The 18,952-nt window shown below is 41.7% G+C and overlaps 1 protein-coding gene across 1 annotated transcript; it reads right to left on the reverse strand.

Moving 5' to 3' along the window:
• Positions 1-1,113: 1,113 nt before the first annotated feature.
• Positions 1,114-14,560, reverse strand: prpf4bb (pre-mRNA processing factor 4Bb). Its single transcript, XM_061064419.1, has 16 exons — positions 14,463-14,560; positions 10,662-10,740; positions 8,803-9,947; positions 8,181-8,348; positions 7,759-7,917; positions 6,083-6,164; positions 5,722-5,923; positions 4,508-4,581; positions 3,980-4,070; positions 3,668-3,815; positions 3,368-3,505; positions 3,123-3,276; positions 2,915-3,029; positions 2,665-2,816; positions 2,450-2,536; positions 1,114-2,334 (listed from the first exon to the last, which is right to left on the reverse strand). The coding sequence occupies exons 1-16, from the start codon at positions 14,519-14,521 to the stop codon at positions 2,131-2,133; spliced, it is 3,057 nt and encodes a 1,018-aa protein (XP_060920402.1). The 5' UTR covers positions 14,522-14,560; the 3' UTR covers positions 1,114-2,130.
• Positions 14,561-18,952: the final 4,392 nt, after the last annotated feature.

Raw genomic sequence — 18,952 nt, forward strand, 5'->3', positions numbered from 1 at the left:
TTTCAAGTCTCCTCTCGGTTTTTTATTGGGATGGGTTTGATCATTCATGAAACGTGTTGGTTTGGATTGCAGACCACAAACCAATATTAGAAGATCTACTTTAGCCACTTTTTAAACTCTCCTTATATTATCCTGATCACCTCCTCATACATTATCTAAAAACAACAATGCATTACCTGTGACTGTCCTGATTACAGTTCGTTGTGAAGAACTTTGTTTGTAATCAGTCATATATTTATTAGCTATTAGACTTCTGTCCCCTTTTCTTGAAGAGCACCTGATTCCTCTACATTTTTTGACCCAGTGCAGAGCTCGCTTCAACCGTTTAACATTTAAATACTGCTTTTATAACTGAATTTAGTAGATAGAAAGATCAGTCTACACCACAGACTTCATTCATTGTATGTTCTTCGAACTTCTGATGCCCTCTTGTGGTCTTTGAAGGAAACTACAATAACTCTTAAAGGCAGGAGTTAAGAGTGTGAGAATCTGATCCTCTTGGATTTGTAAGCATAGTTAAGAATGATTTGTTTGGTTACATATTTACATTAAAAACCTGCCCTGCCCCTCCACGATAAGATTAAAGTCAGCTGCCGTTAAGTGGCCATGCTCGTTCACACCGTCATCTATCCCAGTGCTTATTCCACTAGAGCCCAAAAGAGCTTTTTAAGGCTCACAGCACAGCGGCTCATTTCTGAAGTCCTCTTAGTGCACTTTTTTTTTTTGCAAGCACAGAACGCTCTTGCATCATTGCCTAACTTTTCAGATGGAGAAAAAAAAAACTGGACTCCATTCTGAGAGTCTCCCATTATGCTTTTGAGAAGATCTACACAACAGCAAAAATGGTGACCGAGATGAAGGATACAGTTAAGAGCTGAAAATTGTTCCAACTGGACATAAGAAGGACTGATTGTACTTTTGAGCGTCTGATGCTGCAGGAATAGTCACATTCACCATCTTGTCATCTTCAGAGTGCATTTTTCAGGCTCTTATTTGGACAGCTAACGTGCACTTATAAGGTCTGTACTGATGTCAAGGCTGATTCCTGTCATCTTTTATATGAATCCAGTGATGATGAGGATGTGCAGGACATCAGAATGAAGAACGGGGGGGTTGGTATATAATAGGAAACATTTTATTACTAAAAAGTGGTCTCATACTGAAGGTGCTCTTTCAGCAGCTTTTCCACAACTATTCTTTATTGAAATCACAAGATTGTTTTTTTTACCACTTCATGGAAAAAAAATAATCACACATGAAATGACTAACTGTGGACTATATACAACAATAAGAGGGGAGGAGGGTCAAAGGTGTGGCTTCATGAGGCCAGCATTGTTTGGTGTTTTTAAACACACTAGGCTCATACAGGAGGCACTTAAATGTGAGAGCCTTAAAGAGCCAGGACCGAGCCAGAGCGCTGGAAGGAGAGGAAGGTTTAAAAAAGAAAACACAATATGGAAATGTCCAGCAACAGAAAACAATGACTACCTGCTTTGAAGAAAAAAGAAAATTCTTGTTCCAAGGAGTTTATCGTTTGCATCTTTGCCTTCAGTTCAGAGCTCACAGCCTGAAGAATTTGGAGTTGCTGCCACATGTGGGACACTGATGCACATACAGAGCATTTACATAGGCCTGCACCACAGAAATCTAGCGCACACAGAGTGCACATTCAAAAGCATGCATTGCTCTACAATGAGAAATTGTGGTTTAAAAAAGAGATGAGATTTTTTTTAGACTTTTGCAACTACATCAAAACTCAACTGTCTGCTGCTTGAGATTGGTAATGCAATAGACGTACAGTATTTACAGGAATTATCTTTTTTTTCCTCTTTAAAACATCTGTCACTCCAATGCCAGTTAAATAAAAAAAAAAGTCCGTAACTGCATTGCTGGGTATGAGGGGAATTTTACAATGATATATCGCAAAATCTGTCTTCAAGAATGGCTACCATCTGAATGATCTATGTACAATAAAACAATTATGTATCCATAAAGAGAACAAGTCAAGGAAGAACAAAAATCCATGACATTCTGATTAGAAGTCTGTGGGGTTTGCTGCAGAGTTCCTGTCAGAGCTGGTTTATTGGTTGGTTCTGTGTCTGCTCTGGGAGTTTGTGGCGTTCCAAGGTCTCAGATCTTCTCCTGGATGAAAGGGTGCTGCAGAGCCTGGTTGATGGTGATGCGTTTGGCTGGGTCCAGCATCAGGGTGCCATCCAGCAGGTCCTTCAGCTGCATCACTTTCTTCCTCTGGTCCTCAGGCAGGCGCTGGCCTCCGATCATGTCTGTCAGCAGGTCTTTGGTGGAGTTGATGGTGCTCATCACCGTCACCTTCTCCTAACGGGGCGGAGAAAAGACATTTCAAGTTGAATGCATGTGGGGGGGAAAATTCCCAAAGGGCATGTTCATTTTATCAGGTGATTGCACTATAAGAAGTAAAGAACGTCCTTACCCTCTCTGTCACTTTGTCCACTTCGATGTACAGGAAGTTCAAATTCTGATCAAAGTGCTGGTCTTTGAACAAGCCTTTGCGGATCATCTGAGGAAAGGAAACCACGGCGTTACATCAGCTCTAACTTCTACAACACTGCATGGATCCAACTTTCACTTCATCTAGGAAAGGCAAACAACAGCTGACACAACTGAGGCTGTGTGATGCAATCTTACCTTGTTGGGCATCTTGCCCTTCAGGTCCATAGCTAGCTTGATCATGTGGTTGTTGGAAGATCCAGGAAAGAGGATTTTTCCGGTGTAAAGCTCATATAAAGTGCAGCCAACGGACCACATGTCGATGCCATAGTCGTACGGCTTTCCTATGACTGAAGCAGAGAGAAAGGGTGAGCTTTTGAATTTGACTGCTTTAAAAAGGTGAGAGGAGTAATGTTTAAAAAAGAAAGAAAAAAAAGAAGCAACTTACTGATTTCTGGAGCTCTGTAGAATCTGCTGACCAGGTACGGTGTGATGTCGTTATCAGCCACATGGGAGGCCGAACCAAAATCACACAGCTTCAAAATGGTCTTTGACTCATTCACCTTTGAGGACAAAAAAATAAGAACATGAGACACGGTGTTGTTTTTTTATTTCAAGTAAAAAAATAAAGAAGAAGGTTGAGAGTCACACCGTACCAGGATATTATCTGGCTTGATGTCAGCGTGGAGGATGTTGCATCGTTTGAGCAGCTTGAGGGCCAAGAAGAGCTGCTGGCTGTAGGAACGCACAGCTTTGAAGTGGAGCCCGACATCTTTACCGTACTTCTTCAACACCTCTCGCAAATTCATACTACAGATAAGAAAACAACAGGTCATTAGAGGGTGACGGGATGCACACGTCTGAAATGATGGGAGGGAAGGAGAGGGGTGTCTTCCAGTACCTGAGAGGCTCAAACACCAGACAAAGATGCTGCTTGTGGTAGAAGTGCCTGAAGAGACGGAGGCAGTGGAACTTGTCGTCAGGATCTGCGTCATTCAGCTTCTTGAGGAATTCTAACTCTTTCAGCCCGGTCTTCTGCCTGTGAACCAAACAGGCGTTCAAACTCTTAATCAAAGCTAATTCAATCAAACATCAATGACATTGTTTTTAAGTTGACAGAATTATTTTTCAGAATCTATAATGTTTAGATATATTTCTGATGTATGAATGCTACTACTTGATATAAAAGGCTCTGACTCACATGAGCTCGTTGTTTCGGATGATCTTCACTGCCACCTCCTGGCCGGCCCGGGCAGTGTCCCTGGCTCTGATCACGTTACTGAACACTCCCTGGCCAGTGTATCCGTACACATCATAACGCTTATCCAGAGTCTCCCCGATGTTCACTCCTAAATAACAACACCGCAAACAAACATGTTGGCAAAATAGACTCAACACAGACTCAGGTGTATGTCCTTAATCCTTTTCAATTACCAAATGGAGAAGCCGTTATATAGAAGACACTCCATGTATCAGGGATGTGATTGGCAAAGGATGACAAATCAGAACTTACTGTAGTAACCCTCAGCATCAGTCCAGTTGTCCCTGAGGTTGGGGTTCTCCTTGAAGTCCTTCCCGACACCTGCTGCTCTCATCCTGGCACTCTGCAGAAACAATCCAAACATGATCAGGGGACTCCTCTATAACCGCGGTGTGTGTGTGTGCGCACAAAACGGGGCCTGACACGGCCGTGCACCATTTCCCACCCAAAGTTTGAGATCTATAAAAACAAACCCGCTGCCTGCACGTTTGTATACATTTTCTTTCACAAGCTGCTTTGCATTGACCATTTTAGGATGAATGTGGGTGTGTGGAGGGCTGCTTAGGGGGGCTGATATGGGAGCACATTTATAGGTGGATCCTGATTTATGAAGGGAGCATGAAGGTGTGGGGTTTTAATAATCTGAAAATTATTTCTATGATTTAGCAGCTCATACATTTTTAGTTAGGATTCTACCCACTGTGTATAACTGAGACCCAGAACATTTATAACACAGCAGAAGATGAAAAAAAAAAAAGATGTTTAAATTTAAATTCTTACATCAAAGTCGGCAGCAAACATGTCATCAGATTCTGTAAACATGTCGGGGGCTGAAGGCTTCTTTGGGTTTGCTCCTGAAACAAAAAAACAAAACAAAAACAAAACAACAACAAAGGGTGAGTTTCTGTTCATCGACCATGTTGTAAAACAGAATATCTTGTACTTGCGATTGATTCACATACTCTGCAGAGATCAAAATATGCTGCAGGTGGCAGAGACACCCAGGCTTTGGATTACAAGCCAGCAACTGAATGAACACATGACAGAAAGAAAGAAAATCAAAAGGGCTGCATCATACAACTCTGCATTTCTCACACAAATTAGGCCCCCAAATGCAACTAGTTTAGTTTCAGCCCAGTTTTCTTTGACGGATATCAAACAGAACCAACAGATATGTTTTTTAAAGAGGAAGCATTCATGCTGTGTGTAAAGTTGTGAATTCAAAGGAAGGGCAAAAAAGGCTAGCAGGAAGGCAACCCCCCCTTTTTTTTCTCCATATCTGCTGAAGGAGCTGAACTTTGAAACGGCATTAGATTGCCGAACATGAAAAATGGCCATTTACGTCCTAGAAAAATCAATACGGACAACTCGGAAGAGACCGTCCAAAAAATGATTGCTACGCCTTTTAGAGCTTTTATCTGTTCAGGTTCTGATCTCCTCCATGCTCACATAAACTGAGCTCTTCAGTGATGAAGGCCAGAAGACGAAACTACATATCAAAGGTTTAGGTTAAGAGTGCGGCTGGAGGGATGATGAATCGCACTATTCTGTAGTTACCTGGGTCAAGCTGACCCCATTCAGCCACAGATAATGTACATGGAGCTCATTTAGTTCTTGACCCATCCAGTTTAACAATTTGAAGAAGATTTTAAGCCAAACATGATTGATGTACTCTCAACAGCTCGAGCTATCATGATACTACATCATGAAAGGCTACCTGCTGAATGAGGAAGCCCAACTTTTGAAAACAGTCAGGAGAATAATTTGATTTGTGCGCGCTCCCTTTGACAAATCTAATCAAGTTCTGTTTACATATATCAAAGAAAAAGACATTTCAATTATGCATCCTTTCAAAGGCCTCCCCATTTTTTTTTGTTTTTTTAAATCACCTGTATGTAAAAACTTGTGGGTAACTCTCGGGCTCTCACCTGACCGTGGTTCATTCAGTTGGCCTTGTATGCCAACACACAAGAGGGTTTTACTTTGGACATTACCGTCTTTCTCCTGTGCGATGAGGTTCTGCTTGGCTTTGATGTTGGCCTCGAAGGTGTTGAGGTTCTCGCGTTCATACTCCTTGACATCCGCGGCTACTCTCTCCAGGATGTCGTCGGGCGAGGGGGACCGGCTGCGTGTGCTGCTCTGAGGGCTGCTGGGCTCTGACACCATGTTGCTGTCTTCATTGTCTATCTTGTATTTCTGTTCAATGACAGGAAACGTTTCACCATGATACTACATTTAAAACTTGATCAGTAATTAACTGTGAGTTATCCATTTTCAGGCACATACACCAACATATCGTATACATATTATTACTGATTTATCAGAAACTTTGGACTAAGAGAGGAGGATACAGACCTGGACGATGGCCAGGCGCTGCTGGCGGCGTTGTTCAATGAGAGCCTCTTCATCTACCTCCTCGCCATCAAAGTCCTCCAACCTTCAAACACAAACAAGAATCTATGAAATATGAAGCACAGACTCCTGTTTTTTTATCAGGGCCAATGTGCGAGAGTCGCGTGGTACAAATCAGCTCGAGGACTTCTCGTCGTTCAGGTCTTTCATGCAATGCGACATCATAAGCGGTTTCCATTTACAAGATGAATACAATCAAATTCAGCTTAGGTAGAAGTCATGATTCACTAAACAAATGTAACAATTATGATAACGGTGGCTGTCGGAGTTAAAATGTTAAATGAACACATTCATTTCTTCTAAATCAGATGCTATTTTGTCCCTTTCAGCCCTCCGTAGTAAGCCGCTGTCTTAAGTGATGGGGGGAAAAAAACAACACCGCTGTGCTTTGAAATGGCTCAATTCACTTTGAAAAACTCACTGACTGCTCAGTTAACAATAAACATGTTGTGTGACTTCGAGTTTGATCAACCACCTGCGAGCTTAGCGAACAGGTGCAGCTAATCAGACTGAAGGAAGAGGGCATTGGAATCACCGAAGCCGGTAAAGCACCATTTTGGAATGTGTGAATCGCCACAGACAAGTGGATTAAACTAAATCCAAGAACTACGGCTCTTACGAAATAGATGGCAACTGACTGCAGGCCAGTCAACATTGTGGAAGACTCTGGTCTAAGGGACGTCCTCAGGTTGGCGTGTTATATGCATTACCGTCACAGGGACCAATAGTTTCACACATACAGGACCTGTATGAAAAGGAGAAAGTAACTAAACTGGAACTCCTGAAAAGGGCAAATGCTGTCACATTAACCGGGATCATTAGACGTCAGTGGGTCATTGTGTACCTGCTATTGATGTAGCACTCGAAATCTGACTTTTTGAAGATCTCGTTCCCATCTTGGAATCGAAAGCATTTTTACTCGGTCTTGTCTCGGTCTCAGACTGGGCAGACTTCGGATTTTAAATCAAGACCGGTGAAGAACACCACTGAACGGCTATTTTCCCACGTCATTACTTTGAGTCGAAGGAAAAACTTCAATTCATTTGATTTTCATCCCGCTGGTTCAACTGCAGCCTTCCTGGTGTTACGGTCTAAGTGTGCCCCCTGCACACAAGATGATGATTTTTCATTGATATTTATGGTCTTGGTCTTGACTCTGTCTCGATCCCTAAATGTCTTGGTCTTGTCTTAGAGCACTTTGGTCTCGGGTATGTCTCGGTCCCGTTTAGCATGGTCTTGACTACAACACTAGTACCTGTACTCCTGCATATATAAATGATGTGCGACAGTGTTACGCTGCATTAGAATAAACACTTTGAAGCCGTCAGCACTTCTTAAAATACCAAATCTACAACTCAAAATCATAACATACATTTGCATTGTTTTAATAAACCCTTGACAGTCCTTATTTTAATGTCAGAATGAAACTCTGCATTGGTATACTTTAAATTTAGTCACGCAGAATCAGAGATGAAACGTAATCAAAACACGCTGTTTTGCATTTTCTTTGAATTTGCGACACATAAAACAAAAAGCTGCCTTGATTTAATAAATCACAGAAAGGATATTAATAGAACGACTGTCTATGTATGGATAGAAAAGTTTCTTCTTTCACTCACACTTCTTCCTCTGAAGACTCCTTGTCAACTTTCATGCCCTCTGACAGGCTGCCCTTGAACTTGTCCTCGTCCCTGCTGCGTCGTCTTCTCCTATCACGATCTCTGGACATTGAACGCCTGTACTGTCTGAGCCTCCCGTACCGGTCTCTCTCCCCGGCCCTGCAGAGAACAGATGTCAAGTTGGAATGGTTTATTACCTTGCAAAAGTTTTAACCAGAAAAAGCAGGCATTAAATCAAAGAAAAGTTCCACACAGAAACTTTGACAGCCAACCCCCCTGGAAAAAAAAAAAACATGACAAATGCCAGACTAAAATTAGAAAGCCGAGTGTGTCTTTGATTACGTAAAAAGATAACAGTGTAGAGAAAAGACCTCTGCTGTGAGCAGAGACAAATGAAAGATGAGTAAAAAAAGAACCATTACCTGTGTCCCAATGGAGAGCGCCTGCGAGGGGAAGAGCGGGACCGTCGTCGTGGCGACATGGACCTCCGTCTCAGAGGTGAGCGACTCATCCTGCGGCGAGATGCTGCTCTGGGACTGTTCTCTCGGGATCTGTCTCTGCCCTGCCCTACGTCTGGCCGGGGACGCTTCCTGTGCAAACATCAGAGGACAGGCAAGCTGAAGAGGACTTTTACATCTCCCAGTAAAGGCTTTCAAAATCAGTACATTTCTTTTATGATAAAATATATATATTTTTAAACTTTGATTGCATTATTATTCACTCTAACATTTGCCTTCAAAGAGACACTTCAAGTCTTCTGATTTACAAAAACAATGTTTGATCACTGAGACCATTCACATGGTCACCAGTATCCAGGTTTTAATCTTGTTCGGGTTATGATGTTACATATTAGTTAGTTACATATAGTTTTAAAAAATGTCATTGCACTGATACTTTTCGGTATCACAGGTTTTTTTTTAAACAACACTCTCTCTGTTGTTTTAATGATCGATTCCTGATTCAATCAGAGCGACAAAAACATTCACCGATTCCCCTGCGATTCAACTAAACCTACCAGAAGAAGTAAAAACAACTTTCACCAACCTCAGTGGTGAGTCCTGTCTGTCAACCTCCCTCCTCCTGGCTTCTGGCGAGCGACTTCGGGCTCTCCTTTGGGGAGATCTTGTTCTAGATGGCGAGTGGCTTTGTTTCGATGTCCTGTCTGAGGCAGTAGCTGGGGGCTGGTGGGCATCTCTGTGGCGAGGGGAAGCACTGCGCTTCCTCATAGGGCTGTGAAGCCCTCGGCGATGAGGAGAGCGGTTCTCTTTACCTGACGAAGCATCCTTGGAAGGGGATTTTGCTGGCCGTTTGTCCCGGTCGGCATCTGAGCGACCGGGCCTCTCTCGCCCAGGTGATCTGGACCTGCGGACTGCTCTGTCCTGGTTTGGTCTGTCGTCCCGCTGTGGAGAGGAACGTTTTTCAGTGCGGCTGCCTTTCTGCTCTCCTCTCCAGCTGGAGGGGGAGTTGGACTTCCTGCTTCTGTCCTTGGACCTGTCAGTGCTGACTGAGCGCTTTCTGTCTTTGGACCTGCTCCTGCCTCGCCCTCTGTCTTTTACACTTGGGTCCTTGGTGGTTTTGGTCACCTTGTCCAGCTTAGGCTCCTTGGTCTGTCCCGACCTGTCCGCAGACTTACTTCGACTGCGACGCTTGGAGTTAGACTTGCTGGCCTCTGTTGAGTCTCGTCTAGATTTCCCACTTTTTCCCCCTCTGGGAGAGATAGGTTTACCTGAGCTGCCCTTTTGACGCTGTTCTCCATTTCTGACTCGAGCTTCTCCATCCTCTTCAGAGCCGGAGTTATAACCCTGAAGGATCAAACCCATGCCTGACTGAACCTTGCCCTCCATCAACTGGCTGTCCAGCTCAGCTTTTATCATGGCCCTCTGTTTCTCCAAGTCCTCCAGAAGGGCTCTGTCGTCCAGGCTTGGGTTTCCGGAGGAGGGTGAGGACTCCACTTTTCTGTGGCTGGAGGAGGCGAAGAGGACAGCACCCGAAGGAGAGGCGCCCTCTTTGCGTTTGTGTTTCCTGTGTTTGTGACGATGCTTGCGCTTGCGGTCTTTGTCCTCGTCGGAGGCATGCTTGTGTTTTTTGTGCTTACTACGATGCTTGTGTTTTTTCCTCTTGTGTTTTCCACTGCTGCTGTGATGTTTGGCCCCTTCTTCTGTCTTCTCGCCGTTAGTCACTGCCTCCTCCTGGGACAAGACAAATATCAGCATGAGGGAATCAGGTGAAGTTTCATCTCAGCATTTACATTACTCAACATGTAAGGTTAGGGACTTAAAGTCATATAAACAGGGTTTTATTTAACAGGTGTTAAAAACAAAAACACAGTACACCTTGTGTTATTCAATGTGTTTTTCAAGGTTTATTTTGGGGCTTTTTATGTCTATATTTAGAGATAAGACAGTAGCCGTGTTGCGATTACGTATGTGCTGGGATAAAACAGCAGATTATAGCAGATTAGGCGTTTTCTAAAACAGTTAGAGCAGTACAAATTATGACTATTTGTACCTGAAAATGCATACATCTACTTAATTTATGCACTTTTCCCTCCATTTCTATGACAGTTTTTATGCTTGTCTTAATAAATAAGTGTTGGTTATTGTGGTTTAGGTCATTTTGATTAAACTTGTATTTCTCTAATAACGTGTCCACACTAATAGAAGAATCACACTTCATTCAGGGCAACACAAAATGCCAGGAAGGGAAATTAGATGTGTTGTTAAGCTGCGTGTGAGCTTTGTAATGAACTTCCACTATAATACATAACTGACCCTATTTCTGGTTAAATGTGTCCAAATCAGGGTGTAAACATAAAGAACAATAACCAGCACAATTTACACCAAATCATAATCATGGCATCATACCACTTAAGATATTTAGGTCTTGCTGTAGTCCACCCCTACCTCTTCCTCCTCCTCTTCCTCAGAAACATCTCCGCTGTCTTCATTTCCACTCCGTTCCTGGCTTTCCAGATCTTGCTTCCTGTTAAAAGAAGTCCAATCTTTAGACATGGAGCACATGCTATTGAAAGAACAGTATATCATTTTTGTTTCTTATGTACACTTTGCAGAAAACACAGATTTTCATATCTAGACAAGGTCAAGAAGATAATCTACCCACCATGAAAAAAGGAGAAAGGAGGTACAGTTACTATATCAGAGTTAGACAGTGACATATGACATGATGGGCAATTCATTTTTTTCATATTTTATAATCCGAGGGTTATGATTAACACTCTGTGAGAGACATGCTTCTCACACACATCTGCACAAACAGGACATGTGGACATGCATTAATGGAGAGGTCTCAGAGTCGGGCTGCTACACACTAGGGCTGGGAAATATATAGAGTTTTTTAAGATATATCGATATATTTTCAAACAAGATATAGGGTAAGAGAATATCGTTAATATTGTTGCATTAAAATAACGTTACAGAGGTGCCAGGTCACCTTTTTCTCATCTCACTGATGATGACTGACTGTCTGTCCCTCTTAACCCTGCTCCTCCTCTCTCTCTCTTTTATTGTATTTAAGGAACATTTTTATTTTATAATATTACTTTTTAAATTCACAAACAGGTAGTTTACTTTCCATGTGTTTTCACTGTTAATAAAATATATATCCATATATATCGAGTATCGCCATTCAGCTAAACAATATTGAGACATGAGTTTTGGTCCATATCGCCCAGCCCTAGTACACACTGCTATAAATGGAGAGCCAGAGGTTAGTCTAGAACCTCGGTACTCGGGAAGTGACCTTGCATCGCTCCAGCAACCACACCAACTTACATATACACAGCAGGAAATTTAACCGGCAACCCTTGGTTCCCAGCCCGAGTCCTTAAAGACTGAGCTACTGCCACCACCATCATTTTCATTGATGAAAAACAAACAATTCTTCATCTAAATAAGACAAGGAATGAACCTTAGTTGGTGACCTATTCTGCCCTACAAAGGCAAAAGGCAGTAACTTCAATTTTTTGGTCATTTTTGGAACATTACAGATGTGCTTTATTATGTGGACAAATATCTTGAGTCAATTGTGTTTTTTCTTTTTTTTTTTGAGAAAATAGTAGGTTGTATTTGCCTTAACTTCCAAAAGCCCTCGAGAAACCAAGACAGAGTCCAGTAACTTCACTCATCAGGGTCTTTGCCTTTGAACTGAAGCATTCAGGAATACTCAAACTGAGTTAAGATCTTCTGTCTTTGTTTTACTGCAGATCAAAGTGAAGTTACTGTTTCACTGCAGTGGAGTTAAGCCTTTGTTTTAATATCTGTCATCAAGCACTTAATTGTGCCATGATCACTAGATTTCATGTATATGTTATCATTATTATTATATTATTATAGATTTATTTTTTGGCTTTTTGTGCCTTTAATGCAGAGACAGGACAGTGGATAGAGGTGGAAATCAGGGAGAGAGAGAGAGGGGAATGACATGCAGGCTGGATCCGAACCTGGGCCGCCCGCCCGGAGGACTACAGCCTCCATACATGGGGCGCGCACACTAACCACTGCGCCCCTATATGTTATAATTATTTATCATATACTGATTTAAGATAAGATAAGATAAGATATACTTTATTCATCCCAGCAGGGAAATTTAGGTGTTCCAGCAGCCAGCATACATACAAACAGACAACACAACACATATATACATACATATCCCACCCATACAAAAAAAAAACATGAGCCCACAATACAGTTTGATATATGATATATGCAACTCAGGCTAAAGTTTAAATGTCTTCTGTCCTTACTTAAAGGGGAGTCGTTATAAAGTGCAATTGCAGTAGGTAAAAAAGTATTTTTAAATCTGTCCTTTTTGCAGCTTAGCCTCCCACTAAAAACACTCTTTTGTTCACACACGAGATTGTGTAAGGGATGCGTGTTGTTGTCCATAATGTTCAACAGTTTCTGAATCATCCTTCTCCCCAACACCATTAATATAGTGATCAGCAACCAAGGGAGCTATCAAATGGAAGTTAATGCCTTTTGCCTTGGCATGACGCCTTATTATTGTACAGGCAATGCAACGGCAGAGTACCTTAACTTCCAAACAAGGGTCAAAGGTCATGTTTGACCTCAAGCTTTTTATGTACATTAATAAAGACAATTGTGGTTTTTTTTTTTTTTAAATTTGAGAAAATAGTAGGTTGTATTTGCCTTAACTTCCAAAAGCCCTCGAGAAACCAAAGCAGAGTCCAGTAACTTCACTCATCAGGGTCTTTGTACTGCAGCATTCTGTAATACTCAAACTGAGTTAAGGTCTTCTGTCTTTGTTTTACTGCAGATCAAAGTTAAGTTACTGTTTCACTGCAGTGGAGTTAAGGTGTTATGCCTTTGTTTTAATATCTGTCATCAAGCACGTCTGACACACACGGTAGCTTGACTAAAGTGTAGCAAAGAAACAGTGTTGGTTGTTTTATTTTAACCATGCAACAAAGTGAAATACAGTAACAAATGGAAGTTACTGCCTCCTGCCTTGGCATGACGCCTTATTATTGTACAGGCAATGCAAAGGCAGAGTACCTTAACTTCCAAATAAGGGTCAAAGGTCATGTTTGAGCTAAAGATTTTTATGAACATTAATAACCTGCTTGCCACATTTCCAATATTCTGCAACTCATTTGGCTGGACAACAAAAAGACTTCTCAGTTCTACACTCTGGAGAATTAATGCCGTTTGCATTGGCATGACGCCTTATTATTGTACAGGGCAGAGTACCTTAACTTCCAAATAAGGGTCAAAGGTCATGTTTGACCTCAAGATGTTTTATGTACATTAATAAAGACAAAGAATTGCCACATTTCCAATATTCTGCAACTCACTTTGGCTGGACAACAAAAAGACTTCTCAGTTCTACACTCTGGGTAAGTTGTAGTAGGAGCAGTATTGAACACTGAGGGAACAGAGCTGACCCTCCTTTGTTGTCCCTCCTCCAACACCGTAACCATTGGCAACGAGGGCACTGGCGACTTTCAGCATCATGTTAAAAAAATTAATCTGACCTTTTTGGGAGACATAAACTATGTTCCCCACCGTGTTCAGAACTTAAAGTAAGTATTTAAAAAACATAAAATATAAAGTGACATAAACCTGTAGGTTGATCTACTTCCGTTTCAGAAGATTATGAGATAAACAGAAAACAAAACAGAGGCTAACATGAGGTTAAAGGTGGTTACGTAACGAGCTGGATTTAGATATAAACTGAGGAGCTGTTCGGTCAGAAATGTAGCAAAATAAAGCAAAGACTGGAAAGTAGGGGAAAAAAAAGGTTTAACTTTTAAAACATAATCGTTTCTCTCTCACAGAAACCGCCAAGACGATTTTCACACATTAGCCACTTAGCTTCAGATATGCTAACTCGCGTTACTTGACACCCGCTTGTTACAAAATGTGAATGTTTGACTGAGTTATTCAACACGCATTCATGAGACGGAATGCAATCGTAAACAATGCAGCTGTGGGATGGTTCAGTAACCCTCTGGTTTTGGAGGAACTTACTGCTCGGCACGTTCAAGAACATTAGCTCGGATGCTAAAACGAAAGACACTCGTTGATAAGTAAGTTAGCGTGTAGCTGCTAATACGATAACACCTCGCAGCCCAAACTCATGAAACAGTTCCTCGTTTATTCCGCGTGATGAATACGAATGTAAAATTTGATTAAGAAGGGATTATCTTCAATTCAATGACTTACACGTGTTCGTTGCCATTATTCATTCTGCTGGACGCGATGTCCATCTCTACGTCGGCCATTTTCCTCAACTGAGGGGCCTTTTCTTCTTCGTTTGTTTTCACCACAGAATGCATGGATGTCAAAAACACTTACACGCCCTCTGTTGTCCTGGAGGTGCAACAGCAACCAAAGACATGTGCGCTGAAGTCTGCCTGTTGTCCACCAGGGTGTGTATGTGTGTAACTACATGTTTTTGTCCTGATAGTCAAACAGTGGCTCATGTGGAGTTTTGGGGGGGCCTTTCAGTCATACTGCACTCCTTACAAAGGCCTGTATGTCCAATAAAAATGCTACTAGAGTTTAATTGTAGCAGAAAAGAATAGTAGTTTTAATATATATATATATATATTTTTTTTTTTTTTTTTTTATTATTTTTTTTTTTTATTCATTTATTTATTTTTTTATTTTTATTTTTTTTTATTTTTTTTTTTATTTTATTTTATTTATTTATTTTTTTTTATTTTTTTATTTTTTTTTAATATTATTTTTTTTTTTTTTTGGGTGGCAGCAGTAGCTCAGTCTGTAGGGACTTGGGTTGGGAACCGGAGGGTCGCCAGCTCAAGTCCCAGTGCGGACCAAATATGGAAGTTGGTCTGGTAGCTGGAGAGATGCCAGATCGCTTCCTGAGCACTGCTGAGGTGCCCTTGAGCAAGGCACCAAACCCCCTACCCACCACCAGCTCAGGAGCAGACATCTCTCCATTAGTGCATGTCCATAGGATCCTGTTTGTGCATGTGTGTGTATATTTCAGCCTATGTGTGTGTTGCATGACTTGCAGAGTGTAAAAACAGAATTTCCCCTTGCGGGATCAATAAAAGTAAATCTTAATCTTAACATTATTGGGGCGCTGGTGGCGCAATGGTTAGTGCGCGCGCCCCATGTATGGAGGCTGTCGTCTCAAGCAGGCGGCCTGGGCTCACATCCCACCCGTGGCCTCCCTCCCGCACCTCACTCCCCACTCCCTATCCCTGATTTCCGACTCCATCCACTGTCCTGTCTCTCCATTAAAGGCCCAAAAATAAAAATCTTAACATTATTAACATTTTGCATTATTAAAACTTTGCAAAACTGTACTTGCAGTTTATTTTTGGCCAAGGCAAATCATTTTGACCTTCTTTTTATAGTATGTATTTTCAAAGTACAGCTGATGTTGTTTTTGCCTCTGACACAAATAGTATACAATATGTTGTTTCAAGATGAAATTCAATGTTTCACACTGCATGACCAAGCCAGGATGGGAAGATAGCCTACTAATTAAACTGCTTATCCACATGCAAAGATAAAATTAAATTTCAGAGATGTTAGTCCTTCTCAGAAGTGAAACCACAAAATGTGATAATTAACATGAAAGGTCATAAGTAGTAAAAAAAACAAGTCTGACTTGGTGTGTTGCCTCAAACGAAATGTTTAATGTAATCAGACAGAGCTAAGATTGTTTTTTTTTCCTGGAATGCAAACTGTGCACAAACTATAGAGCAAACACAACTCAGTGAAATCACATGGCATCAAAGGATGTACGATCTTTCACGGGTTGTATTTTCAAGGCTTGTCAGTTTTATATGAAGCAGTAAAATTGTGTTATTGTGAGGCACCTGTGGTTGCTTATTCACAGAAATGTGAAAGTAATAGAGGTGTGCTGATATAACAGCATTAATGTTGACATACTGACAGATGGGAAACTGTTGGCAGATGACGGTCCGGCAGGTGTTTGATAATCATCATCTGTTTTAATGACAACTTGTAGGCTGGACTAGAAATGCATTTTTTCCATGCATTATTATTTATAATCTACAGTTTTTTTGTCAAGGCCATCTAGAATACAGTAAATACATGTCTATTTAGAATACACAGAGGGTCCAGAGGTCGTACCTCACAGCTCTGTGGTCATGTGTATCTCACATCTACAGTAAATATACAATTTATACGATGAAGTTGGAGGCTGGAGGTCTCACCACAGATTAAAGTGTCGGTCATGGAGACATTAGATATTCCATTAGTTGAGACCTGCGTCCCAGTGTGCTCAGTAAATCATGGACCTGTGCAGTGGGCGGTTAATGTTGTGTACTGCTGTGGAGTCGGGAGAGGAAGCTGTCTTCCAGTTGAGTCGGACAGAGTTCTGATTTATCATGCAGGTGACCAGATGAAGCTCTTCTTCTACAATATGTGCTTTTCTTTTGTGTACGTTCTAGCTTTAACTTTTTTACTGTGACAATGGAGTCGGCAACAGAAGGCAATACATCCAATTCATGAATTTCAACGCTTTATGTGGGAGTCATGAAGGAGTAGTTCAACCTTTGTCCGTTGTGCTGTATGTGTCATTCATCAGCGTCCAGCAATCACATTGATTTTTAACAAGTCTCCAAGTCTTCTCTTGCTACCGACATGTTTGTAAGCGTCTCTTCTTCAGCTACTGACATCAAACAAGAGAAGCTACAAGCAGACAGCACCCCCTGCTGGTTAAAGAGAGTACTGCAATAAATATTTTTTGTCAAATAGATTCAAATTGTCCATCTTTGCATTACGTTGGATTTGTATTGCGAGGTATCTTTACTAATCTCTTTAGAACTGAACAGGAACAGGGGCCCAGTTTGTATATCTCAACATAATGAGATTGAAAAACATCTCATCTGGCCAGGAGTCTGTCACTCTAACACCGTGTCTTGACAGTAACGCCATCGTTGGATATGGTGTTTTATCATGCTGCATCCATCTGTATCTCACGGGCTTTTAGGACACTCAAATAGGAAACAATGGAATCAAGATGATTTTGGGGCTGAAGCTCGCTTGCATTGCATTCTGTTTTTTTTTTCTTCTAGGAAAATTCCTAAACATGTTTTTTGATTCATGGGAGCTTTATTACCAACAAATCATTGCCACGTATGGAAGCAGCTCATACATCCATAAATCAGGACATAGTTTCATGCCATATTTTGCAGCAAAAACTGTTAAAACAAAATCCAACGGGCAAACTATATGGATATCTAGATGCCTTAAAGCCAGAAATCTGATTTATGGCCTCTGTAGCTGGAAGTAAGATTTCCATAGAGAAGATATAAAGCAGACTCTCAGGGCCTCTGCTCTCCAAGCTTCACTAGAGACACAATGAGGATGGGGCCATAAAACATGAGGTCCAACAGATGCACAGTGACGACATCCACAGTCCATTATGCAGCCTGTTAAAAACACTCAGGCAGCTCTCTAACCCACTGTCACCTCAGCCCCTTCACTCTTCACTGGGTTTTTGTCTGCCGGAGGACAGAGTTATGGCTCAAAGTGACTTCCTCCGAGTTCAGCTCTGCCGCAGCTCACAATGCTGATCAATGAAAAGGGAACGCCTTCGTCCATCAACGCAGATGTTCTTTGTTCCCTGACAGATGTGTCCAACTTTATGTTCTCTTTCTTTCCTCCACCTCTCTTTGCTTTACGAGCCTCTGCTGTTTGATTTTCTGAGAGCTGAAAGGAAAGGAGACTGGCAAAAAGGATTTACAATCGTAGCGTTTGGGTGTATAGGACCAAAGCATATGGCCTCGTTGGAGGTTTAAAGTGATGTCTCCTCTGAGAGACAGGATGAAGAAGGTGCGTCACGTCCTCATGGCTTGAGAGCAACTGCAGCACAGGGACCATGAAACTGGCCTCACCAGTTCTGTGTTGTCATCATAAGTGATTTGATTAGAAAATGGATATAATCACATTTCATCTTGAGAATGAAAGGCCATCATGGTGTGTGATTTGAGATGATGACGGCATCACTGCAGGGTAGGTTTTGAGCTTGGCAGTGGTGGTGTTCTAATTACAAATCAGGAGATGTAGAAGCCCTACAGTTTTCTGTTTCTCACTGAAACAGTCCAAGCCAAACCAAAGCTTTCTTTAGTACCCAATCCTGACCCGCTTTAGTCCCTTTAAGAGTAACCTACAGCGAGGGAAGGTTAGCGTATCCTCCTCCTAAGTAATTGTTCATATCTTTCTATCATGAGCTGACGAGTCAACATAAACAAACTGCTGTCTATCTGCTCAAACATCAGTCTGTGGCCAAACAAACCTTGAACAGTTCCTCTTGCCCTCTTTCTTTCCGCCCTGCTAAGTTTGGGCCTCAGCTTTGTCGTAATGACGGACAAATGTGTTTAGAATTTTGCACAAGTAAGCTTTTAAAGATGAGTGGGCAGAAGTCTGGGTTTTTTCCATTGGAAGTTTACTTCTTCAGAGGAATTATACAGGAATAGGATATTGAGTCAGAATGTGCTGACTCTGTAAATGTGGCCAACCGCAGATTGAAGCACCACTCAAAGCAGACAGAACCTCTTATAACTCAAAAGGGAGAAGGGGTTTTTTCTGATAATGCAGGAGACAACAGTGCCCCCCCCCAACCCTCACTGTGCTTCTTTCCCTCCAAAACAAATAATTCCTCTTCATATTCCTTCAGTGGTTTTAACAGGAGTAATGCAAGACATGCT

Source organism: Labrus mixtus, chromosome 19 (genome assembly GCF_963584025.1).
Source record: "Labrus mixtus chromosome 19, fLabMix1.1, whole genome shotgun sequence".
NCBI lineage: Eukaryota > Metazoa > Chordata > Actinopteri > Labriformes > Labridae > Labrus > Labrus mixtus.

Excerpts from the sequence above, each read along its gene's own strand:
- prpf4bb (XM_061064419.1), bottom strand. The coding sequence starts at position 14,521 with ATGGCCGACGTAGAGATGGACATCGCGTCCAGCAGAATGAATAATGGC. Across the intron at positions 3,277-3,367 it reads CTGGTGTTTGAGCCTCTCAG|TATGAATTTGCGAGAGGTGT; the intron begins GTACTGGAAGAC and ends TCTTATCTGTAG. Across the intron at positions 2,537-2,664 it reads AGGGCAAGATGCCCAACAAG|ATGATCCGCAAAGGCTTGTT; the intron begins GTAAGATTGCAT and ends TCCTTTCCTCAG.